The sequence below is a fragment of the Mustela nigripes genome, unplaced genomic scaffold, assembly GCF_022355385.1.
Source record: "Mustela nigripes isolate SB6536 unplaced genomic scaffold, MUSNIG.SB6536 HiC_scaffold_75, whole genome shotgun sequence".
Classification (NCBI taxonomy): domain Eukaryota; kingdom Metazoa; phylum Chordata; class Mammalia; order Carnivora; family Mustelidae; genus Mustela; species Mustela nigripes.
This window is the reverse complement of record NW_026739490.1, coordinates 2,634,100-2,654,391: the sequence shown is the minus strand read 5'-3', so window position 1 is coordinate 2,654,391 and position 20,292 is coordinate 2,634,100. Positions and strand designations below refer to the sequence as shown.

Below are 20,292 nucleotides of genomic sequence, written 5' to 3'. Positions count from 1 at the left end.
AAATGGAGTTTAAAGGAGACCAAAAAATCAATGAAAACTGATAATGCAATGCATGATCTGAGATTTCCTTTTGCTGTATTTTCTATCATTTTTAATGGTTATATAATAATCCATGTAATTAAGTTCATTCCGTTATATTTGAGTTAGTCATTTTATGAAACGAACAGGAAAGTAATTTAGTATTATTCCAGACTTTCTCCGGTCACAATCTATGTTACTTTATTTTTTTTTAATATTTTCAAAATTTATTTGACAGAGGTAGAGAGAGAGAGAGAGAACACACAAGCAGGAGGAGCAATAGAGGGAGAAAGAGAGCAGACTCCCTGCTGAGCAGGGAGCCCAATTCAGGGCTGGATTCCAGGACCCTGGGATCACAGCGTTGGCTGAAGGCAGACAGTTAAACATCTGAGCCACCCATGCGTCCCTCTATGTTACTTTAGAAGGATGTTTTGTTAGATTCTTTACACCAAAAAAAGTGAAAAGTTAATTTATACATTTTGATTACCAGTGCTGGAAGAGAAAATGAAATTTACAGCTGTTGTGTTAGGTTTGTCTGAATATGTTTTTACTTCTGATTTTATCTTTACATTTGCCTTAAAATTTGGCCTATGGTTGACCAAACCTCAGGCAGCATTATTTAAAATATTCATCTCAAGTGAAGTACTCCCTAATTTATGGGCTTCTATCCTAAGACAGGCAGCTGTAGGAGGATATGAATGTAAAGGACTGGTTCAAGAAGGTGGTGAAATGGAACAGTAACCTCAGTCTCCTTTCTGTGGTTCTGCAATTCTGGCAGTTGAGTAGGGCTAAGCTGCATGCAACATACTAAAATATTTTCATTGTCTTTGATTAGTTTCTCTCTATACTTTATGTTGTTGGTTTTTTTTTTAAGATTTTATTTATTTATTTGACGGAGTGAGATCATAAGTAGGCAGAGAGGCAGGGAGAGAGAGGGGGTAAACAGGCTCCCCGCCAAGCAGGGACTCAATCCCAAGACCCTGAGATCATGACCTGAGCCAAAGGCAGAGGCTTAACCCACTGGGCCACCTAGGCGCCCCGACACTTTGTTTTTTTAAAACGTAAACATTTAAATTTTTCAAATTTAAATTAATTTTTTTTTTCTTGTTCCCTTTCGTGTCCACCAAAAGCATTTATCTGTAAACTTTTAGAAATTGCCCAGACTGTCAAATGCGCAAAACTTCCCTGGCTGGGCGAGTGCCCTCAGTCAAGATGGCTGCGGTACGTTCCATCGCCCTTGCTTGCCCTCAGCAAACGTGGCTACAGCGACTTCCTTTTCCCACAACAAATATGGCGCCTCCGCTTCCGGATTTCGGTGCGCTGCTCTTGCGGGATGGTGAGTGTAATGGGGACTTTGCAATTTTTCTCAATCCGTTGTCTCCGTGGACTGTGGCGTGACCTGGAATTGGGAGTAGGCAGGGGGTCTGGGCAACGCATCAGATCGTTCTCTCATAATTGGGAAGTTACGGAGGCTTCTCCTGGCACGCTTCCAATTTCCCGGTGCCCCTCCTTCTCCCCACCAACACATGGCCTCCCTAGCCACATCTTTGGGGAAATCCCCCAAATTTTGCAGGTAGTGTGACCGGATGCCCTTCCGTTCCTCTTCTTCTTTTTAAAAAATCAGCTTTTTATTTTTATATAATTGTTTATTTAGGAAAACATCTTTTTAAAGATATAATTCACATTCCATAAAATTCACCTGTTTAAAATGTCAGATTCCGTGGCTTTTCATAGATTCCAGGATTGTACAGCCGTCGCCACGATCTAATTTTAGAACATTTTTATCACCCATTAGCGGTCTCCATTCACCATGACATTTCAGTCTTAGTACTAGTCTACTGTCTGTAGATTTGTCAGTTTGGAATTTGATATAAATAGAATCGTTCAACGTGTGGTTAAAAGATAAATTGAGGCATGTTTAAAATTCTAAGTTAATTTGTGCAAGAAGCGATTGGAATTGGGCAGTATCCAATCCAGCAGGTAGAAAGGGCGTTCTCAGGAGCTGAACAAAATGAAAGACTTAGAGGCAGAAGCCAGCAGGAAGAAGGAAGTAATACTAGGCCAAAAAAAGCAGGTTATTGCAAGGTTACATCTCTGTAGGGAATGGCAAGGACCTTTCTGGCAGATTACCTAACTAGATGGCTCCTGATTGGTTGTGGAATTTAGCACAAGTGACACCATTTTGGATCTGTTGTCTTGTTTTTTAACACTAGCTCCTCATCACTAAGTATAGTATTGTCAAAGTGTGTCCTTGCGGCATGTATTAGAACTTAATTTTTTTTTTATAAAGCTGAAAAATACTCCATGTGTGCCTAGAACACATTTTATTCATTCATTCATCAGCTGATGGACATTTGGATTGTTTCCACTTACGGTTTATTATGGATAAAGCTGCTGTGAACATTGGTGTAAAGTTTATGTGAACATGTATTTTTATTTCTCTTGAGCATATGCCTAGGAGTGGAAATGTCAGGTTAGAGTGTAACCCTGTTTAATCTTTTGAAGCACTACTGAACTGTTTTTCCAAAGAGCCAGTGACTTTGTATGTGGATATCCAGTTGTCTCGGTGTTGAAAAGACTGTCCTTTCCTTTTCCTGTGAAATTGTTTTTGGCACCCTGTGGAAAATCAATGGACCATAACTGTCAGGTTTTACTTCTGGACTCAGAGTTCGATTTCATTGATCTATATGTCCATTCTTATGCCAGTACTACACAGTCTTGATTATTGTGGCTTTTTAGTAAGTTTTGAAATAAAAAAGTATGAATCCAACAACTTTGTTCTTTTTCAAGATTGTTTTAGCTATTCTGGGTCCCTTGCATTTCTGCATGAATTTTTAAATACTTTTGTCAGTGTCTGCAAAAAAAAAAAAAAAAAAAGTTAACTGAGATGCAGCTAAGAAGAATTATATTGATCTGTAGATCGATTTGAGCCATATTGCTATCTTAAAAGATTGTCTTCTAATCTCTGGAAAGACATCCATTTGTTTAGATTTTTAATTTCTTTGAACTTTTTAAAAAAGGTGGGACTTGAATTTATAACCCCCAGATCAAGTGTCAAATGCTCCACCCGCTGAACCAGGCAGACATCCCTTTTTCAACATTTTTTTGTTTTGTTTTCACTGTACATGCCTTGCACATTTTTATTAATTATATTCCTAAGTATTTTATTGTGGTTGATGCTATTGTAAATGGAATTATGTTCTTAATTTTAGGATTGTTTATTGCTTGTGTAAAATCATTTGCGTGTACTTTTATTATATTGATCTTGTATCCAGCAATCTTGTTTAACTTCTTTAATGGTTCTACTAATTTTTAAAGAGGATTCCTTGGGATTTTCGGTCCGCAAGATCACATCTTCTGCTAATAGAAGTAATTTTACTTCTCTCTTTTATGAACATCTTTATTTCCTTCTCTTGCCTCATTGTGCTAGCAATAACCTACAATGTAAAGTTGAATAGAAGTGATCAGAGCAGGCATAATTACCTTGTTCCTATATCAGTTCCCTAGGGTGAAAACATTTAGTGTTTTACCACAAAGTTTGATGCTAGCTATGCATTGTTTGAAAAAAATTTATCAGATTGAAGAAGTTCCTTACTATTTCTAGTTTTTTTTAGTATTTTGATCATGAAAGAGTATTTGACTTTATCAAATGCTCTCTGTGTCTGTGTGTGTTGTGGTTTTTGTCCTTTATTCTAACTAGTGTAGTACATTGATTTTCAGGTGTTAAAACAACTTTGAATTCCTAGAGTAAGTTCCACTTGTCATGGAGTATTATCCTTTTTATATTTTGCTGGGTTTGGTTTGCTTCTTTTCTGCCACGGATTTTTGTGTCTCTATTCATAATATCGGTATTTAGTTTGGGGTGATACTTTGTCTTGTTTTGGTGTCAGGCTAATACTGGACTTAGAGTAAATTGGAATGTGTTCTCTCCTCTTCCATTTTTTAGAAGAGTTATCTAGGTGAGAGAAGTGTTAAGTGTAGTGGGAGGAAGTGGGGCCTATTGGAGAACCTGAAGGAAAGCCATTATGCTTGAAGCCTGGAAAGCAGTGGAGGTTGGAGGATTTGGCTAGATAGAAATTTCTAGGTGGTGATTAATGTCTCAAAGGAGGAAAGAAGAGAGAGCCTTGGGCTAAACACAGAGGAAGTCCAGTTGGGGATGGAAGATGAGCCACAGAGCAGGCAGGAAGGAACAAAGGCAAAGAGGTAGGAGGGCAGTCAGGGGAATGGCTCCCTGAACAGTGAACAAAGGATAGCAGAGTTTCTAGAAGTCAGATGCTGGAGGGGAGGGCAGGTGTCAAAGATTTCCTTTTCACTTTTCTTTCTTTCTTGACAACTTTTAATGTTGATATCATTTTTTAAAAAATAGTGTGTATATTTATTTTATTTAAATTCAATTAATTAATATATAGTATATTATTAGTTTCAGAGGTAGAGTTCAGTGATTCATCAGTCTCATATAATACCCAGTGTTCATTACATCACATGCCCTCCTTAATGTTCATCACCCAGTTACCCTATTCCCCACTCCCTTCCCCTCTAGCAACCCTCAGTTTGTTTCCTATGATTAAGAGTCCTATGATTAATATTACAGTTTGTCTCCCTCACTGATTTCTTCTTGTTTTATTTTTCCTTCCCCTCCCCTATGATCCTGTTCATTTCTTAAGTTCCACATTTGAATGAGATCATATGATAATTGTCTCTCTCTGATTGACTTATTTCACAAAGCATCCTACCCTCTAGTTCCATCCGTGTCATTGCAAATGGTAAGATTTCATTCCTTTTGATGATTTAGTAGTATTCCAGTGTGTGTGCATGCACATAATACACACACACACACACACACACCACATTTTCTTTATCCATTTATCTGTTGATGGACATTTGGACTCTTCCCATAGTTTGGCTGTTGTGGACATTGCTTCTGTGAACATTGGGATACAGTTGTCCCTTTGGATCACTACACTTCTATCTTTGGGGTAAATACCCAGTAGTGCAATTGCTAGGTTGTAGGGTAGCTCTATTTTCAACCTTCTGAGGAACTTCCATACTGTTTTCCAGAGTGGCTGTACCAGCTTACATTCCCATCATGATGTTGATATGATTTTATACCTTCAAAAACTTGCAAGACTAGTACAAAGAACTCCCAAATAACCTTTTCCTGATTCACCTATTGTCTACACTTGCCCCATCCATTTTATTTATCATTCTCTATCATACACACACACACACACACACACACACACACACAGAACTATTTGAGAGTATTTTGCTCACATTAAGTCCCCCTACCAATGAATATTTGGGTGGCATTTCCAAAGAACAAGGACATTGTCTTACATACTGGGTTTTGTTGAAAACGGGAGTGATATGGGCATGTTGAAATATCCAAGGGAGGGTCCAGTGGAAGAGAAGTGAGAGAAGGAGTTGTGATCACTGAAGGCTTGTTGAAGGGTCCAGAGAGTGGGATTTAAGGTACAGGTGGAGGTGTCAGACTGCCACGGGAGGGATGGCTCTCTGTTGTGAAGAAAGGTGAAGCAGTAGGCAGATGTGGGATCTTTGTTCTGTTTGATAGGGGAGTGGAAGAAGTTCCTCTCTGCTGGATTCTGTTTCCTTTGTCAATGAGGAAGTGAGCGGATCTACTGAAAAGAGCAGGGAGGTGTGTGAGAGGTGGGAAAGGTCTGAGTTGAAGAGGGTTGGAGAAAACATGAGACTCAAGGAGAGGGGAAGAGGGAGTTATGGGATGAGGATCTCGAGATTCATGTGGCTAGAGGGCCCATTTCAGGCTGATGCTCATTCATTTTGGGTGAGCCAGCTTGTCCTAGCACTGGAAAGTGGGTAGATAAGTTGAGTGGGTAGACAGGCTGGAGTTTTGCCAAAGGAATGTGATTAAAGGATAGAATGGTTAGGGGAAGGGAAGTTTAGGGTACTAAGAAGATAATGGACCATAGAAGATACTGGACAAGGATGAAAGAAGCAAGATGGCTACTGAATGGGAACTAGAAGGGTAAATGGATGGGAGGTAGGCTGGGAAGATAGGAGCCTGTAAATTGTCTTTTAATTTTTACAGTTTCACTTATTGGAGCTAGACATTATTGAACAGGCATTCTTTACGAGGTATTTTATGTGCATCCATTTCATGTAACTATGACAACCACATGAGGTAATGAGCTTAGTCATCAAGTCATTTTTTTAAATTTAATTTAAATTTTTTACAGATTTTATTCATTTATTTGACAGAAAGAGACACACTGAGAGAGGGAACACAAGCAGAGGGAGTGGGAGAGGGAGAAGCAGGCTTCCTGTCAAGCAGAGAGCCTGATGTGGGGCTCAGTCCCAGGACCCCGGAATCATGACCTGAGCCGAAGGCGGAGGCTTAACAAATGAGTCACCCAGGCGCCCCAAGTAATTTTTTTTTAAAGATTCTTTCTTTTTTTCTCTCTTTCTTTCTTCCTTCCTTCCTTTCTTTCTTTCTTTCTTTCTTTCTTTCGAGAGACTGCACATGGGTATGTGTAAGTGAAGGGAATGGAGGAGAAAGAGAGAGAGAATCTTAAGCAGGCTCCACAGCCAGCACAGAGCCCAACACGGAGCTTGATCTCATGACCCTGAGATCATGACCTGAGCTGAAGTCAAGAGTCAGATGTTTAACCGAATGAGCCACGCAGGCACCCCAGGCCATTGTTAGAGATGAAGGTGAGATGACCTGCTCAAGGTGACACAGCTAAAAAGTGACAGCGGGGGTTCAAACGTGAGTCTGTCATTCCAGACACCCTGTGCATTTCTGCACCTTTCTGCAGAGCTTCCTGGCTGTGTTCCCTGCTTCGCTTTGACCCTCCTCCGACTCATGCTTCACTTTGCTAACAGTGTGAGCATGTGGAAATGCAAATTGATTGTATCATACCCTAACTCAGAAGCTTTCATTACATTTAAATGGAAATATTTATACAAAGATGAACCCACGGATGAATAGAGAGTTGGGTAGATGGACAGTTCTGTGATAAGGAAAATCACAGCAGAATGTTGACTGTGAACTCTGAACAGCTTTAGGGATATTCGTTGGATAATTCCACTTCACGTTTGAAAATTCTCATGTAAAATGTTGGGAGGGAAGAGCCCTGATTGAAATAAGAAATGAAATTAAACAGCTTTTTATATGGGAACCCTGCTGACTTGGACTGAAGTCTGAAGAATGCATAGTCATGGAAGATGGCCGTCTTTGCTCGGCAAGCTGGTTTTAAATTTTTTTTTTTTAAGATTTTATTTATTTATTTGACAGAGAGAAATCACAAGTAGATGGAGAGGCAGGCAGAGAGAGAGAGAGGAAGGGAAGCAGGCACCCTGCTGAGCAGAGAGCCCAATGTGGGACTTGATCCCAGGACCCTGAGATCATGACCCGAGCCAAAGGCGGCGGCTTAACCCACTGAGCCACCCAGGCGCCCCCAAGCTGGTTTTGATGTAGAGAGACTTCTTGTGTCTATGCCTCTCCGGTATTGGGAAAGAATGCTCACATTGTGTAACTATAAAGTGCTTTTAAGAGAGGAAAATAACCTCTTCTGGAGAAGGAAGTGGAGCCACCTATTAAAATTTTAGGACAAAGATAATCATTGTGGGGCGCCTGAGTGGCTCAGTCGGTTGAGTGTCTGCCTTCCTCTCAGGTCATGATCCCAGGGCTTGGGATCCCAAGCTCTGCATTGGGTTCCCTGCTCAGTGGGGAGCCTGCTTCTCCCTCTGCCCGCCTCCCCTGCTTGTGCTTTCTCTCTCTCGAATAGATAAATATTTTTAAAAAAAGATAATCATTGCATTCTACTTGTGATTGCAGGCAACAGAGAGGGTCTCATGTGTCCCTCATACTTGCTTCATTCTGTGCAAACTCAGAGTTCCAGATGTTTCACAGTCACAGGTTCTGACTTTGTAAGAAACAGGATTCTGTCTTTCAGTAGGCTTGCTTTTTTCTTTTTTCTGTTTGCATTCGAATGCCCAGTTTGGAACGTATTTGACATTTAATACAGGTGATTCTAAAAGAAAAGATAGGTGTCCCATCAATGTGCTGTTTGTTTTCAGGAAGGATTCCTTTTGTTTGTATCAGTAATGGCACTCTTGCTTGATGGGCAATTTCAAGGCTCCTCTTCAGGCAGGCAGGTTATACTGCTGTCCTTCACTGACCCGTTTTTTTCCCTTCCAAGAGCTTCTAGAACAGTGTTTGGTAACATGAGGGGCGAAGGAGGAGACACAGATGCCTGTGGCAGAGGTGTTTGCTGAAAACTTCAGGCGTGGTTGACTAATATAACTTGTGAAAAGACACAATGTTCTTGCTTCTTTGGGAACCTTGATCCCTCTGCTTCTTTCAGAAGCAATCAGCTGCTATCTTGGCTTGCTCTCTGCCTGAGCGAATGTCCACAACAACATGTGACTGGGTGTCCTCAAACAAGAAGAATCTTGCCAGGCCTCTCTGCTGATTTGTTTTTATACACCTCTGTCTTTGCCTGATCAGGTGGTACTTTGAGCTGTGCAGAGACGCAGGAGGCTGGGGGGTCTTGGAGCTGGGTTCATCCTGGCTTGATATTTTCTGGATGAATTTCTTGGGCAAGTTAACTCTACTTCTCTCTGTGTCTGACTCTTAACTCTAAATAAGGGCAGTACAGAATTACCTGCTTCGTAGGGCTGTTCTAGATAAAGCTCTTAGCACAAGATTGGGTATCCAATACACATTGGATAAATGTTACCTACTCTTACCTAGTGTACTTATTCTGAAATTGCTTGTTTCATTCAAACATATGTCTTTGAGACATTTCCTTTTTTTTTTTTTTAAAGATTATTTATTTATTTATTTGACAGAGGGAGAAGCAGGGAGAATGGGAAAGGGAGAAGAAGGCTTTCTGCTGAGCAAGGAGCCCGACACAGGGCTGGATCCCAGGCCCCTGAGACCATGACGTGAGCTGAGGGCAGACGCTTAACTGACTGAGCCACCCAGGCACCCCCTCTCTCCAGTCCCAACTGTCATTTTAAGAGCTGCACCATATTCCATAATTTGGAATACTGTCTCCTCCCGAAGCCATTCCTCCTGTAGTCTTCTCAACTCCATCCATATAATCACCCTGTCATTGAAACTATCACTCCTTGTTGACTCTCAGTTTCACTTTAACCTCGTTATCCATTCAGTTATTACGTTCTGCTCTCATTTTAGTTCCTAAATCTGTTATTTACTCTGTCCCCTGCTCCTGATTGCTCTGCTCTGGGTCACATGTTCCTCCTCGTTCACTGGGACCACGGCAGGTGAAGGAATTCCTCTTGCTTCTGAGATGGCCAGCCACTGGGCTGAAACCCTGCAAATGCATCTCCTATCCAGCTGCCAGATCTGCACATCTGACCATGCAGGCCCTCTGCATGGCGCATGGCCACCCATGGCAGTCATGATGTGTGCTGTTGGCTATAATATGATTTATCAGTGACAACAATTTATGAGGCAGAGACTGGCAGAGGAGGACCCCTTATTTTATTTTATTTTATTTTATTTTATTTTATTTTTTAAGGTTTTTGTTTGTTTGTTTTTTAGAGATTTTGTGTATATTTGCAAGAGAGAGAGCGAGCGAGTGCAGGAGCGTTAGGGGAGGGGCAAAGGGCAGGGAGCCTGATGCAGGACTTGATCCCAGGACCCTGGGATCATGACCTAAGCTGAAAGCAGACACATAACCAAGTGACCCACCCAGATGCTCTTATTTTATTTTTTTTAGGAACACCTGATTTTTAACAAGGAATGTCCAAATCATGAGCCCAATAAGCCACCTTTGTGGTCTCTAGAGCATTGCTGGAGAGTTTGTGTTTCCATGTTGCTGTCCTTCCCAGAGCTGGCATAGGAACAGGAGAGGGCCCCACAGTTATCCAGCTGAAACCACAGGGCTTGTCCCTCCCCAGTTACCCATGCACAACTCTTCTTTGACTCTGACTTTAAAGTCCCAACACCCCATGCCACTGCGGTTGCCCAAACTGGTTCTATTGGTGTTTATGCTGTCTGCCGCCATGGTCAGGCCTACTACTTGCTTGGGGATAACCTTGTCCAGAAAGCTTAATGTCCTTTTCTGGATTCTTCTCTGTCTTGTCCTTGTGTTGACCTGGTAGGTCTCTGTATTTGGATCATCCCAAGCTGTGGGCAGCTTGAAGGAAGGGTCTGTTACAGTCACCTTTGTATATCTAGGGCCTGGCATGTGAAGTAAGTGACAGAATGTATGTTTGAGTAGGCCACAGATAAAAATACAAATTATCTGTAATCTTATTGTTCAGAAATTAAACTACTGAATTAATTACCATTAAAGTTAATTTGGGATATACCCTTTCAGATGCTTTTATTAGCTAAGGATCTATAAATTTCTCACTCATACACACACACGCACACAGGCCAACACCCCACACATGATACTGTATTTTATAAAATCTGGATTGAATCCTCCCTTTTGTTTAGAAATCTTTTTTCAAAGTAAAATATCATGAACAGTTTCTTCCTTTTTTTTTTTTCCCAGAGTTTATTTATTTGAGAGAGAGAATGAGAGCAGGAGAGAGAGAATGAAGGGGGAGGGTCAGAAGGAGAAGCAGACTCGGCACTCAGCAGGGAACCTGATGCGGGAGTCGATCTGAGAACTCAGGATGGTGACCTGAGCTGAAGGCAGTTGCTTAACCAACTGAGCCACCCAGTCACCCTCAGGAACAGTTTTTTGTCTCGGTAAATATTCTTGTAGTCCTTGGATTATATTGCTACATGGTGTTTCATCCTTATCAGACATGCAGCTTATTCTCCATTTCAAATTATTATTATTTTTTTAAAGATGTACTTATTTATTTTAGAGAGAGAGCATGAGTGAGGGGGCAGGTGGTGAAGGAGAAAGAGTCTCCAGCAGACTCCACACTGAACGCAGAGCCTGACGTGGGGCTCGACCTCACGACCCTGAATCACCACCTGAGCTGAAACCCTGAGAGTTGAGCAATTACCCGACCGAGCCACCCAGGTGCCCCTCCAGCTAAAGTTATTAATGGGCTCTTTCTGGGCTAAGAGTATCTGTTTCTCCTGAGGAAGAAACATGGTCAACAAATAGTGAGTCTAAAGTAGGGACAAGGAAAACTATTACTAACGGGAACATAAGGTATTCTGGGACTTTCGTCCTTCGAGCTGTGGCCGAAATGGAGGCTCCTCTTTCACAGTGACTTTTGTATTGAGTTGTTTTTTCCATGGCAGGACTATGGCGACCCAGGAAACTGCTCCAGGAAGCCAGTCAGAGGAGAGCAACGCTTTGGACTTGGCGTCCATCAACGACATAAAAGATTATGCTCTGCAGAGACCCCACCAGGAAGCAGACAGCGACGCACTGAGCTCTGTGGAAACCCTTTCTCTTCCTTGCTCTTCTGATGTGGATTCAGGTAAGATGCAGAGCTTAAAACCAGCTAACACTCACACACACACACACACACACACACACACACACACACACATACACACACACACACACAAACACAATACTTATGGGCTTGTGTTTGTTTGTTTCTCTCCCTTCCAGTAGCACCTCTGTGAGGAATGGTCCATTGTCTGGGGTAGAAAACATCTTATCTAAGCAGGACTGTGGGGAGAAACTTCAAAAGACAAAGCTCCCTGGTGTAACCAGGACACAGAGCTGTTTCCTGGAGGCCTTTTTAGTCTGAGTCCTTTTCTAATCTCCGTCCAGCTGCATTCTGAGGCTCAACAGGGAGAGGGGTGGAATTGCTTTTTGTTTGGTTCTTTTAAAACTTCAGAACGTGGTAATAGGGGCCTGTTAGAGGTGGGCCTGTGAAAGTAACAGGGGCTTTTGTATTCCTTGTATGAACTATACTCCACATTTGGGGAACAACTTTTCTACGAGTGTCCCTGGCCAAATTGCCAAAAAGTCTATTATTTGAACTTAATGATGATTCCTTGACATCGTCAGTGACCGACCATCTCTGGTTGCAGAGCCCTTGTCTTCCCCATTCATTGCCTGAACCTGACCTGGAGGTCCATGGACCTGGACTCAAAGCTCTGTCACTTACTGATGATGGGACTTGTCTGTGTACTTGACATCATCATTTAGACTCCTGTTAGACTTCTTAAATTCGCTGCATCCTAAACCAGATTGCTGATTCCTCTCGCCCTCCCCTGTTCCTTCCCCCTACTATACACACACCTGTTCTCTGAGGCTTTCTCATCTTGGAAAAGCACTTTTATCTTTCTGTTCACTTAGGCCCAAACCCAGGAAGCTTTCTCAACCTCTCTCACATCCGGTCCCTCACTGATGGCTCCACCGAATGAATCTGGAATCTAAAGAGTTTTGCCATCTCCACAGCCACCACCCTGGTCTGAGCCACTCTTGTCTGTCTTCTGGTTTATTGTTACATCTCCTAAATATCTTTCCATATCACCCTTGTCCTCCTACAGTTTCTTCTCAACACAGCCACCAGAAGATCCTTTTCAGACACAAATCAGATCGTGTTAGTCCTTGGTGCAAAGCTCCCATGGCTTCTCATCTGTCTCAGAGCAAAAGCCCAAGTCCTTAACTGGTACCCCTGCCCTCTGGGTCCTGGGCCTGCCGCCTCTCTAACCTCACCTCCTACCTATCTCCTTGCCCTCCCCGGACTGGGCCTCCACCACACTAAGGGTGCGCTCGCCCTTCGCGGAGGCCCTTACCTCCCGCATCTAAGAGCCAGCCCCCTCCATCCTGATGAGGTTCCTCTGTCCTCCCCTTCCCTGGCTTTATTCTTCTCCATAGCACAAGGGCCACTGGGCACCCCAGGGAGGACCGTTAATTTCTTTGTCTCCCCGCCCTGGGATATAAACTCCAGGATAGCACGCACTCAGTAAGTGCTTGTATGAGGAAGGAATGAGGAAGTGTAAGAGATATATCTGTATGGATTCGGAGCTGAACTTGATCCTAACATAAAACTCTGTTCCCCTCTCTGCTTCCCACATGTATAGCTTAAAGTGGGTTATGAGTGACTTTGGAACATTCCATGGATCAGGAGTGGGAGTCATAGGCGGCACTGAATTAGATGAAGCCTGTCTTTAGCCCCTAGCACAATCAGTGTTGGAGGAGATTGTCAGATTGCCTCTGGCTCCCAGAAGAAAAGTCAGATTGTGTTACTGATGGAGACATAGCCAAACTGTCAGCCATCGGTGTATGCAAAGTAAGTTATCAACTCAGGTGCAGTAAATCCTGGGACACTTCTCTCAAGATGGAACCCAAGAGACTTATAATGTGCGCCTTGCACCCAAGTGAATCACTGTGGGCCTTTCCCCTTGGGGGTCCCAGCTCTCATTTCTTTCCTCCCTGCTTTGACTTCTGCCCATCCCTGGATGCCTGGGGCCTTCATGTTACCTGTCAAAACCACCCAAAAAACAATCTGAAAACTTAGACAAAAGACAAATGACTAGCTGTAGCTTCAAGTGTTAGTTTTTTCAGGAAGGTCTTTGTTGAAGAAGACCTAGCCCAAAAGGAATGGTTTAATTTCAGGAATCAGGGACAGGTAGAAGAGAGATCTGGAGGCTCTGTCTTTCTGATGTTTCTAAAATGCAGTCCTGAACTCTGGGGGAAGCTGCTGTCCTCACTGTTTGCTCTGCACTCACCATCTTCTGCCTCCAGTTTCTCAAAACCATCCAAGGTCTTGGGTTTTGATTTTCTATTTTTTTTTTAAGATTTTTATTTTATTTATTTGACACAGAGAGATCACAAGTAGGCAGAGAGTCCTATGTGGGACTTGATCCCAGGACCCTGAGATCATGACCTGAGCTGAGGGCAGAGGCTTAACCCACTGAGCGACCCAGGCACCCCGAGTTTTGATTTTCTATCTGTAAGTAGGATCCACTTCCCTTCCCTTCACTGATAGGATCCACTTTCCTTTCTTTCACTGTGTTCATGGGTAGTTGTAATTACAGGTTCCCTCCCCATAGCCCTCCAGAAGATTTTGCCCACCTTTTCATCTAGTTCTGACAACTCTGGGTCTGCCGTTGGCTCAGAGAGACAGCCCACCTTGACATCGGTCTCTATTGGTACTCTGATGGCTACTGTCCTATTTCAGATTCTTAACATACCTCACTCCCAAGCCAACTTACATTCCTGGTTTTCTTGTTTGCTGTTTTGTGTTGTAAGGAGATTGATCTTCCAGAGATTGGTGAATACAGTCAAAGGTTTCCGGCTGACAGTCACCACTGGGCTGTACCCACCCTAGGACTCACTCACTGTTAGCCAACATGTGGCTTGTGTTTGGCTTACTGTATGGTTGACCATCTCCAGACTGGTAGAGTATGGTAGGTTGCTTACAGTGGAACGGGGATCTGAGGGTAACGCCAGGACCTGGCTTCCCTGGCTGCCGGGTGAAATAGGAGCCAGGAGCTGACCATTAAGATTCAGTCAAAGTAGCTCAGTTGTTAAAACCTACAGTCCAAATTCAGACACACAGTTGGCAAGGGGGCTGGGGTTCACAATGGTGGCATCGAATAGTCCACTGGTGGCCGAGCACAGCCCTGCACAGGGTAATACAGAGAGTCCCCACAACTCCCGGCAGGTGGCAGGCAGTGTGCAGACGGCTTATCCATGAGTGGCAAGGTCCTCGCTTCAAGGCTGGAGTCAGCATCACAGCTGTAAGCCCTGCAAGAAGAGCAGGCGAGGGACGAGTGGCCTCAGTTTAAAGAGACGGCAGAGGCAACTGGAAAAGCCAGCTTGAAAGAATATGGACCCAGGCTGAAGCCTCACTTTTGCCAGGGGTCCCCCATTTCACCACACAGCCACCTCTGCCTTCGGCCCGTCACTCACCTGCTCTTCCCAGCGAAGCTTTCTGAACAAGTTGCCTGTATGCCACTCTGCTTCCTCTTACAATCATTCCTCATTCCTGGGCGCATGTCCTCTATCCCCACCACTCACTAGACGAGGCCTGCCCTGGCTCGGATGCCAATGATCTTCCCCAGGAGCTAAACCTTACGGATAAACGTTTTTAAAGATTTATTTATTTGAGAGAGAGAGCACGTGTTCGCGCACATATGTAAGTGGGCACATGTGAGTGGGGGCAGGGGCGGAGAAAGAGAATCTTAAGTGGACTCCCCGCTGAGCATGGAGCCCAGCACAGGGCTCAATCCTGCGACCCTGAGATCATGACCTGAGCCAAAATCAAGAGTCGGATGCTTATCCTAGCGAGCCACCCAGGCGCCCCCCTAATGGATACTTCTCTGCCCTTATCTTGTGTGCCCAACTGCCATGTCACCATTCATGCCCTCGGGGAGGATATGAGTAGCAAGGGACAGGAGACTTAAGAGCACTTTCTAGGAAACTAATGGGTTGATAAGCATCTGACAGTATTAGTCAGAAAAACCTGAAAGCTTTGGTCATTTCAGTCTGGGTATCCTAACGCGGGTGAGGCTGGGCTGTGTCTGTCCACATAAACACAGCTCATTTGTCTTAAACTGGTGTCTTAGGCAAGGGTTGTCTGGCCACTCCTTATAAAGTGATGGTAGAACAAACAACTTGTCACCTAAGCCAGGCGCAGCAGTACAAAACTCCCGCCCTCTGCCCTTCCTGGTGAGATCCGGCGGAAGGCCCCACTTGCCAAATAGGTCTCCCTGAAACCGGCTTTCTGTCACATTCCTCTGTTGAAGTCCCTTGGGGATATCATTGTACACCTCCACTTTCCTTCCAATGCCAGTCAAAGCTCCTGTGCCTCATTCTCACAACTCTGTGTGATCTCATGTCTGGGGCGTTTGTTCACAATATCCGACGACCAATTCAGCAGGGTTGCAATATCTTAAAAACTGGCAAGGCAACCAGGCAACATGCAGGTGCATATGCCCGCTGAATAATACAGGCCCCTGCTGGTGGGTGTCTAACTACTCATTAACATGGACCTGCCGCTCCTGTCAGGCTGGTTTTTATGCAGAGTCAGGCCCGAATGCCTCTGCTACGTTGTTCTGGTCCTTGGCATGCACTCCTTCCACCCCAGTCAACTCCAGGCCACTCCAGAGACTGCTGAGTGGAGCCCATCAGTTATCCGCAGTACACACTTACTGATGCGCTTAGATGCGCTGTCTCTTAGATGCTTGTTCCCTTTCCCTTTTGTTACTGGGCTTGAGTAGAGCCTAGAGTAGGAGAATGGAAGGTGGTCAGAAGGTCAGTGGTCGTGGATAAACCCCTCAAAAGCAAAGTCACCAAGGTTTCCTGGAGTCCGTGAAGGCCTGTGTGTACTACTCTGTCATTTGAGAAACTTCTGCGGAGTTCTAAGTTCGTGTTGCTGATCTCATCAGGGGCCTCTGCGACCTTTGTCCCCCAGAGCACCCCAGGTGCGTTCTCATCAGGACAAAGAACTCCTCTGAAGGTTTCGCTTCCACATTGCCGTATGGAAGTCGGAAATCTTTCTTTTTGAGCCATTTCCTCAAACTTTAACTTCTAAGAGCGTATGTTGAGAAATCGGCTGAATGTATACAGCAAATTGAATGTTAAACACAATAAGTCTTTGATGATTAAAAGCCCTCGCTGACAGTCCTAGCTCAATGTCTAAAGTTAAATAGCGGTTTGTTGTTGTTTTGGAATCTGTCAACATCACAATCTTCAAAGGCCATTTTGTAACCTGTATATTTAGGCATTTCGTCCAAGGAATTTGCTATTTAGGAGTAGATAAATATAAGGGACGCTTTGGTGGTTCAGTCAGTTAAGCATCTGCCTTCGGCTCAGGTCATAATCCCAGGATGCTGGGATCAAGCCCCACATGGGGCCTCTTGCTCAGCAGGGAGCCTGTCTCTCCCTCTGTCTTCGCTCCCCCTGCTTGTGCTCTCCGCTCCTTCTCTCTGACAAATAAATAAATAAAATCTTAAAAAAAAAAAAAAAGTCTAGATAATTATATCTTTTTTCCTTTCTATGAGTCATATGATACCTATTTGTAATTCTGGAAAATTTTGTTTCCATAAGAAATTTTAAGCTCTTAAATCTAAAATCTCGAAATAGAATTTATATAATAATTATAGAATTCTGAATGCAGTGTCGTCATTTTATATAGGAGTCAGGATGTATTTTAGACACGTAAGTAACATTCAAGACATTTTCCTCGTAGTGCTTTCAGTGATACCCAGCCTAGCAGCTAATGACCCAGTGCCCTCTATGCTGGACCCAAGATATGGGGAGGAAGGGAAGGAAGGAGACTGATGAACTAATTCTCTGCGAAATCGTAGAACAAAATCTGGTGCTCACTATCCTGTGCCCAGCTGATGAATTTTACTTGGAAAGTTTGAGTGTCTAGCATAGCAGAATTCCCTAGGTTGAGGTCTATAGGTTCAGCCACTCAGCCTTCATTTTCAGATCCAGAACAGGGTTTTGAACTCTTTGCTTGCTGCTGTTGGAAGGCAGCAGTTGTCCTGATTGTGTGGTCCAAGTGGCGAAGGATAAACCGTTCGTGCAGATGACGAAGGTCCACAAAGTCTGAGAATGTTCTTACAACTTCTGCGCCAGCGGTTTTCAGACTGTGCTCTCGGCAACCCGTCAGGAACTGTCAGGTCAGGGTTGAACTTGTGGGGGCCCTGGCTTCTCCACTCTTGCTCTCCATGTCAACTTACATGTGTTATTGGCTTCCGGATGAGCAGTTGTTGTAAGAAAGGATGTCAGGGCCAAAAAGGGTTTGAAAAGCCCCCAGCTCACCTGGGTGTGTCATTTTCTGCAAGAGGCAGTTGAGCCCCAGGATCATGGGGCACATCACCCGAGGTCACAGAGCTCCTGTATTTCCTCGGTGACCTCTGTACAGAACATGTCTGACTATGACTTTTCCATCCCTTTTCTAAAGCAGAAGAATAGAGTTCTCTATCTTAGATTGCTAAATTGTAGATAACCTTAAATAGTCATTCGAAGTACTAGTTGAAGAGGAGATTCATTTTCAAAGGCTCAAGAATGCTATTTGCCAACTACGACATCTCTCCTTGCTCCTGGCTTTTGAGTTTCAAAGACGCCTGCTATGGGAGAAGAGACTTGTTTACTTCTGTGTACTTTGCCTGCACTTAGAGTTTTAAAAAGAAATCCCAACTGATTTGAAAGATGGGCTGTGTTCTGGTGGAGAGCCACACCTACAGGCATTTATCTGTGAAGTTCAGGTGCAAAGGGTCTGACCAGATAGCTCTCCCTCCTCAAGGCTTCTGCAAGCGAGCATTCACTCATGACTTATCACTCAGCTGTGTCTTCTTCTTCGTCGTCGTCTTTTTTGTTTTTTTTTTTTAAGGATTTTACTTTTTTATTTGAGAGAGAAAGAGAGCAAGAGAGCATGAGCAGGGGGATGAGGCAGAGGGAGAGGGAGAAGCAAACTCCCTGATGAGCAGGGAGCCTGATTCGGGACTCGATCCCAGGACTCTGGGATCCTGACCTGAGCCGAAGGCAGACACTTAACAGCTGAGCTACCCAGGTGCCCTGTGTCTTCTTAAAATGAGAAAATGACTTGATTGAAATAATCAAATGTGTACACCTTCATAAGTACCACTCGCTCATATATATTTGTAGGACAGAGGAGACTATATGCAGCTGAGAAGAGATTAATAGTTTATCATTCCAGGTGCCGTGCTGTTCATGTTCCCTGCACCGTTTGTTCTGATTCTTATACCCACCCCCGAGACACAAGTATTATCGTGATCTCCGTGTTACCCAGGAGGAAGTAGGCTTATAGAGGTTACATATTGATATGCTACCCAAAGAATAGTGGAAAGCTGAGACTCAAACCTAGGTCAGGCTGACTTCAAAGGCAGAACTTTAAGGAAATGCAAACATTCAGGTATGAGTAAGTGCTAACTAGTAAGTCTGAAATATTTCTCCTCTTAAGTGTTTCTCCTTCAGTCTCTGCTAGCTTTTTCCCGCTATCCCTGCTAACCCGGAATATATCTTTATTATCAGCCCCGTCCCAGGGGTGACCAGGACTCTAGCTCATTTTGACCAGCGTCCTGTCCATTGCTCCCCGAGCTCGCCTTTCAACCTGTCTTCTTCCCATTGTCGAAGAAGCTCTGGCCACCCGCAGACTAATTGGAGAGAAGGCGTTGCCTTCTCAGTTAAATTTCTCAACACCAGGTAGGATCCAGCTTCTCATGTTAAAACCAGGGAAGAGGGGCTCCTGGGTGGCTCAGTGGGTTAAGTGTCTGCCTTCGGCTCAGGTCATGATCCCACGGTCCTGGGATCGAGCCCCACATTGGGCTCCCTGCTCAGCGGGGAGCCTGCTTCTCCTTCTCCCTCTGCTGCTCCGCCTGCTCAAGTTCACATACACTCCCTTCTCTCCCTCCCAAATAAATAAAATCTTTACAAACCATGGGAAGAAACCGAGTCTTCTCACTCCATTTGCTGGAATGAATACAACCCTTGATAACTCTTCTGTCCGGAAGAAATCTTCTCATCTGGCCTGGGAACTATTCTTAAACTTGGCCCTCTGCCCTTTGAAGTTATAAATCATGCTGTTTGCTGAGTGGCTGCCCTTTATTTACCTCCAGGCTCCCTGGAGTTTTTCGTAGAGCTGGGTTTTGCTAACATGCTTGAAGTGACAAAAACCCAGCTTATTGGAACATACTTTTTCAGGGTAAATGCTTTATCCAGTCCTGGGTCGCCCCTGCTTGCCTTTTGGGAGTCACGTTTTGTTCTCTGCCCGTCTCATCACACAGTGCCTGCAGTTGTTGCCTTTTAAACCTAGACCCTGACGTGTGAGCAGAGAATAAGTGTATATAGTGCCTGGCACATAGCAGGTGCTCCGTAAAGGCTGGTTGAATGAGTCAATGGAAAGCATATATACGTGGAATTTGATAAGGTATGAAAATAGATATAAAGTATTACAGTCCCTTGATCACCAGATTAGAGCCTTGTCATCAAACTTAAGTTGTGAGTAATCTTATGTGTACTCTGGGATGAGAAAGCTTCTAAGTTAAATAGTACATACTCTTAATCTAATCCCTGCAGGTTTGCTTAACTCTCATTTGGAAAGTCTTCAGACTAACCCATCTTGACCCCTCAAAAGCCCTTAGCTTTTTCTCTTGATGAGAATACCACAGAGAAATGAGCATCTGTGAGGAGGTAGACTGCTCCTGAGAGCAGAAAATTATCACTCCATTTCTCTACGGCGAAGAAAGTATGTTCCAAGCAGAATTGTTTCTTAATTTATTTTTACAGTAAATATTTCTCTAATTATAGTGCGTGAAACTATGGCTTTAAGGATATCCCTAACAACTGCTTTTTATTTATTTTATTTTAATTTTTTGAAGGTTTTACATGTACTTTATTTCTTCAATCGTGC

General features: G+C 43.8%; 1 protein-coding gene across 7 annotated transcripts in view; it reads left to right on the top strand.

The window, feature by feature from the left end:
• The first annotated feature begins 1,264 nt into the window (after positions 1-1,264).
• The window catches only part of LOC132008174 (shieldin complex subunit 1-like), an 84,021-nt gene continuing 64,993 nt past the window's right edge, over positions 1,265-20,292 (top strand). Inside the window, exons 1-2 of one of the 7 annotated variants that reach the window (XM_059386591.1) lie at positions 1,265-1,354; positions 11,240-11,421. In XM_059386591.1, the coding sequence (XP_059242574.1) occupies positions 11,244-11,421 (178 nt within the window). In that variant the 5' untranslated portion in view covers positions 1,265-1,354; positions 11,240-11,243. Of the gene's footprint in view, positions 1,355-1,386; positions 1,592-6,398; positions 6,421-10,534; positions 10,730-11,239; positions 11,422-20,292 lie in introns of those variants that run through there. The other 6 variants (XM_059386594.1, XR_009401555.1, XR_009401554.1 and 3 more) reach the window with 6 other exon arrangements.